Source organism: Fulmarus glacialis, unplaced genomic scaffold (assembly GCF_000690835.1).
Source record: "Fulmarus glacialis isolate BGI_N327 unplaced genomic scaffold, ASM69083v1 scaffold3508, whole genome shotgun sequence".
NCBI lineage: Eukaryota > Metazoa > Chordata > Aves > Procellariiformes > Procellariidae > Fulmarus > Fulmarus glacialis.
In genome coordinates, this window is record NW_009229950.1 from 14615 (window position 1) to 20334 (window position 5720).

The 5720-nt window shown below is 35.3% G+C and overlaps 1 protein-coding gene across 1 annotated transcript; it reads right to left on the reverse strand.

Moving 5' to 3' along the window:
• Nucleotides 1-1879: 1879 nt before the first annotated feature.
• Nucleotides 1880-5067, reverse strand: LOC104081320 (leucyl-cystinyl aminopeptidase-like). Its single transcript, XM_009584018.1, has 4 exons — nt 5011-5067; nt 4361-4501; nt 3291-3372; nt 1880-2313 (listed from the first exon to the last, which is right to left on the reverse strand). The coding sequence occupies exons 1-4, from the start codon at nt 5055-5057 to the stop codon at nt 2182-2184; spliced, it is 402 nt and encodes a 133-aa protein (XP_009582313.1). The 5' UTR covers nt 5058-5067; the 3' UTR covers nt 1880-2181.
• Nucleotides 5068-5720: the final 653 nt, after the last annotated feature.

Below are 5720 nucleotides of genomic sequence, written 5' to 3' on the forward strand. Positions count from 1 at the left end.
GAGCAGGAAGATGGAATCTTCCTCCACAGTTTCCATTTTAAATTTTATATGCCTCAATACTGCAGGTCAGGGATGAGGTAAAACACATGTGAAGGGATAGAAGGGATAGAAAAGTGAAACTTTACTACTGACTTCTCATTTAATATGAAGAAGTGACTAGAAAGAAAAAGAGATGACATATATATACACACACACACACACAAATATGCAAAGATGGAACTAATATTTCTGTAGAGTTTCCAAGAGCTTAAAATAAAGGAGGAAATGAAGCTGCAACACATGGCAGTACAAAATTTCCAAGAACATACTTAATTACAATTCTAATTCCATAACTTATACGGAAGTATGAGTTATATTGAATGCTCATACTTCAGTTCCTTCTTCAGTGCATGTAAAAATTCATTTCTGGGCCTTTTGGGCAAACAAGTGTTTGTACACTCTTAAGGTCTAACATTCTTTCGGATAATATCAAGATTAAAAATGACATCAGCAATTCTAATGTAGAGCTGGAAAATGAGGAATTTCTTTTCCAGGAGTTTTGACAGATATTCTGAAAAGATGGGAAAAGCATGGTATGGTTTAAGCAATCATAGCTTACAATTTTTGCTAACCAAATAAACAGCCAATGCTGTAGTTTCATAAATGAAAGCATTCAATTAGAATTACCCTGTGACAAATTTTTAAGTCCATTAATTTAACTCTAATTCAAACTATTCTTCAGAATTTACTGTAGCTGAAATTACATTAGTTTAATTAAAATAGTACAACTTTTAATTGTTACTGCTTTCAGAGTATTTTATAACTGATCACATAATTGGATGATGATAAGACAACAACAGGTCTGGATCTGCTTGCATGAATCCACAAAAGGTGCATCGGTAATGAAATGAATAGAACAGATTTCCAGATAAAAAGGTATGTTTACTCTTGCATGTATTGTATATATATGCTATACCTCAAAAATGGCCTTTTTCACTGCTTTTGAAAGAGCTGCAGATCGTACAGTAGGTATTTCACCTTTCTAATGTAGCACATTAGGGTTTTAGATCCTTTTCTTTAAAAGACTTTGAAGATTTGTCTCACAAGATTTTTCACAACAGCAGAAGAACAAATCATTAAAATCTAAATGAGAAGCTTTCCTAAAGCTAATGTTATAAAGAGTGAGCAATGTTCACAAATTATACTGTGATATGTGAGCTAGCAGGCAAGGAAAAACCAGAAGTTTACCCAAATGGAGTGGCTGACATATCTATTAATTGCAGGCCCTCTGCAACAAGTGGTGAAATTAAAAATCAGTAGTCAAAAGGGCACAAATCAGTAGTCAGTTTAACAGATGAACCAACCTGTAAAAATGCAATTTTGCGCAGTTGCTCAGAGATCAATACAGCAAAATCAGTTGAAGTCCAATGATTAATGATGAGATTCTCAAAAATGTCTAATAAATTCAGAGTAAAAGTTTCAATGTCACATCAGTGTTTCTGGAAATCCCATCTCTAAATCACTTGGTTTAGCTGTCTGGTTTTTCTTTTCCATACTACTACCCAGCCACTTTATACATCAAAGTGTATATTATTAGCAAGGGATATATTTTTTTTTTTTTTGTGCAATTCCTAAAGAATACTGTGAAAATAAAAAATCCAAACTTAAATCAAATTGGAACCTTATTTATTTTGCCTCAAACTGGTGTACTTTACAAGATCCACTACTGTTTAGGTATCTGAAGTATGATTTTGTTTCACAACAGTTTCTGTATCTACAAATGTGGAAACCACCTACAGTTTTGCATTAAAAAATCTACTGCTCAATGAGAAGCCTGCAAAGAAGTAACAGTTCACGGTACCTCTTTCCTTCTTTCTGACCCTACCTGTCAAAACTAACCCACTGCTAAGAAACTACAACACAACTCCAAATGAAAGGGCATATGTTTCAAATATAAAATCATATTTAATCATTTGTGCAGATGTTTGGTCTATAGATGAAAATAGTTTTAGAATAAATACTTACATCTTGCTCATAAATGCTCCAAGGAAAATAAAAATTTATCCGAGACATGCCCTGAGCTATCTAGACTCCTTAATAGTGCAAACAATGTTGCCTGGTTTCACCCTGGCTTTTGCAAAAGAAACACAGCAACTGCCCACAGAGCTCCTAAATGGCTGACACGCCACAGCATTAAGCGCACTACAGCAGTTCTTGTAGCTTTGCTAAGTTCCTCTCCATCCACTGGATATTGAGCTGAATTGTGTCAATTGCCTCTTTCACGCAACGCAGTTGAGAACTCTCCTCTGATTTTGACTCAAAAAATGACTTCACCTGCACAGCAAGAGAAAAGAAAGGAAAAGAAAATTTTAATTAAAATCAACACTGGCCACACAAATAGGTTCAGAAGCAAAGGCTACACATATGTTGCAAGAAATCCATCCCTGAGAATCATTTGTATCTATGCAGTAAGCAAACCTCTTAAAGGAGTTCCCAAAATACAAGGAAAGCATTTTTCATGGGAACTGCAGCAATAACTCATTTGGTTTCGATAAATTATTTCACCCATAAACAGATATTCACTTATCATATCACAGAGCAATCACAGAGCACTCAGAGTTCTAAAAAAAGAGTCTCTTTCTGCGACAAAGAACTGATTGTTGCAAGCAACCCTCTTGAGTGCTCGGGAATGACCCCCATTCACTGATCATTCTAATTATCAATGCTAACACTTAAAATACTATAGATCAAACCCTAAACAACTATCTCTACCAAATTATCTGAACAAAAACATTAGACTAAACCATAAACCATTCTTGACACATTAACTTCAAGGCCCCGTTAGGGAAGACAACAGAGATTTCTAATGGCTATTAACTGGATCTTAACTGATGCTCAACCTCCAAAATAGCTCCCTGGGATTGTTGACAGCAAAAATAACATGAAGAAATTTTTATGGTGCTCCATCACATTCCAGAGATGCAGAAAGCATAGCCTGTTTACAAAATCTACACCAAAATCATTATTTTGGGAAACAGAGTGAACAGGAAAACAAAACAGTATGAACAGGTAAGTGGGTTCAACTCTATACGCAACTCTGCCACAGACTCAGTATGTAATCTTCAACACGTTTATGTTATTATATGTTTATATATATATTTCCTGTGTGTAAAATAGGGAAAGCAATAGCTGCAGATCCTTGCAAAAGGGCCTCAAGGACAGAAATGACCTGTGTTTTCCTTATCCCACAATTAAATGAAAACAGCACTGGCACTAGAAAATATCCCTTTCTAGTAGATTAAGCCACCAACCTCAAGTAGATGCGCCTTTGTTGCAAACTGAGAAGTTGACCAGCTAATGATATTCTGGATAGTATATGAGCCTAGGTGAAACCTAAATACAAACAAAGAAGTTATTTTTAACTAGGAGATGCTTTAAGATGCAGGTTCAGTATATGTACATATCTTACTTCTAATTTTTTGTTTTAGTAGTTTGGAAATCATTAAAAGCACTTAAATGCAAGTTTACATATCTCATTTTTTGAAAAAGATACAAGGTCTCAGAAGTCCAAGCCTCTAGTCCCCTAATCCCTCTAAAAACTGAACTTCAGAGCAACAGACATGGAAAACTTTCAAACTTCTATCACAGCTCAAATAGTAAAGAACTGAAGACACCACACACTGAATACCAAGACCTGTATTTGTGGTATGTATTCCAAAACCCTACAGGAATTGAATTGCAACCAGATTTCATTTCAAGCAAAGTAATTTTGTCATATTGGTTATTAAGAGCTTGCTAGAGCAGAAATTTTTTCCAGAAGAAGCTTTTTTAGCAATGTGAAACTGTTCCAAATTAAAACTAGGATTTAGAAATACAATTTTCCATGTACTGTTAGCTTTTTGAAGACTTGCAGGGCAGCTCTCCTCCTGGGTACCCTTCAAGGCCAGCTAAGGAGAACATGTATTTATAAAGCAAGTGGGATTTTTTGGTTATTTGGTTTTGGGATTGCTGTAAAAGACAGAAAAAATAAATGCTGAATGAATTCCCTGGGTCTCCTTTTGAATGCATTTGATCCACATAAATATCCTGCATCTGCCGCAAGCATCTTAGAGACAGCATCCTTTTAACAGAAATTCAAATAAAGATTTTTTAGAATTACTGTGCGGCTCTAGAAGGCTCCAAAGTCCCACCAACTATTGGTGAGACTTCAAAGTTTATATTCCAAGTTATTTTTGTAAAATCAGATTTTAAAACAGGCTTTACAATTTTAATACAAATCTTCTTATATGAATCCAACTATTTATTATCTTGCGCTTGAAAGAAGCAAACAGGTGCTTTTGCCACTGTGAGTGTGAAGTTTCGGCTACATCAAAAGCCTTACTTCCGTGTAAGCTTCTCCCAGTTCTCTTTGACAAAGTCCCAGGCCAGCAAATATCCAGGCAAACTCTGGCTAACAGTTGCTATGATAGGTGAAAGCTCCTGTGCCCTGATGACTTTTCCTTCAAGGCTATTCTGCATTAACCTAAAAGACAAAGCATATGAAAAGGGACAGGAAAAAACATCTATTCGTATCTTCACAATTCTCCTGATACTCCTGAATTAGATGGAAAAGATTATATAATAGATCAAACAACAAGCAACTTCTGTCATCTGGAACACACCGGTGCTCCATTTTATAACCACTGTACTTACTTAGCTTTAGTTTCCAAGTATCAGAGTGACCTTAGCTTTAAACCAAGTACTTGAATTTTCATTGTTGTTGGAAAAGATGAAGTAAATTCTAACAACTTGTAACAGAAAACATAATACATTGAAAAGTTAAGAGAGGAAACCTGTAACAAAAATCACCTAGCAGGACAACATTGGTGTCTTCCATACAGTACTAAGATTTGGTCTATAGGGAGGTGTTGGATAGATTTTCTTCAGCAATCAGAATTTTTTTCAACAATACAAAAAAGACAATACATTTTTTCAAAGAAGATTTTAACGCTTTTGATTTACACAGCATACAACTTTTTGGCTCCTTCATACCAGATCAGCTTTCTGACATCTTCTGTGCTGGCCAAGGCTTCAATCATTTTGCTTTTCTCTACTTGAGAAACTGAAGAGGAGTACATCTTTAGGAGGAATTCCCAGCCATCTCTAGATTTGGCTCCAGCTGTAAATATGGCTTTCATAACATCACTAGGCAGACTACAGGGAAAAACAAAACCAGAACCAAAACCAAACAACAACAAAAAAACAAACAAATAAAAAAAGGGGGGACATAAAAATGCTCATCTGAGAAAAGAAGGAAGAAAAGTCACAAAATGAAAAGATTAGCTTGAAAGAGATGCCTCTCTTTTGAGCAATTCAATACTGTAGCAATTTTAAGTTTGCTGGACTGAATTCATGCCAGTCTAATTCTTTAAGTCATTGGGAAAAAGCAAGTCATATTAGTGACATAAAGCACAGTAAATTGTACAAAAATCTCAGTAATTTTCTGTGGCTCAAAATGCACATGAATCCAGAGCAGAATGAATTCTGCAAGATAAAAAGGTATGCTTTGACATTGCTAATAAGTAATCATCCTTGAGCATGCAGCTTAGGAAAGCAATTTGTGGCTCGTTTTGCAGTCACACTTAATGAGACTGCAAAGTCTTTAAATTCTAGCACAGTTCTCCCTATCATCTTAAAACAGCAGTTAATTTTATAGGAGCAACAGTAAAAGGCAGAATGAAGTGCTTTATCAATATTCAGTT

Excerpts from the sequence above, each read along its gene's own strand:
- LOC104081320 (XM_009584018.1), bottom strand. The coding sequence starts at position 5,057 with ATGATTGAAGCCTTGGCCAGCACAGAAGATGTCAGAAAGCTGATCTG. Across the intron at positions 3,373-4,360 it reads TGGGAGAAGCTTACACGGAA|GTTTCACCTAGGCTCATATA; the intron begins GTAAGGCTTTTG and ends GTTTGTATTTAG. Across the intron at positions 2,314-3,290 it reads CAAAGGCGCATCTACTTGAG|GTGAAGTCATTTTTTGAGTC; the intron begins GTTGGTGGCTTA and ends CTTGCTGTGCAG.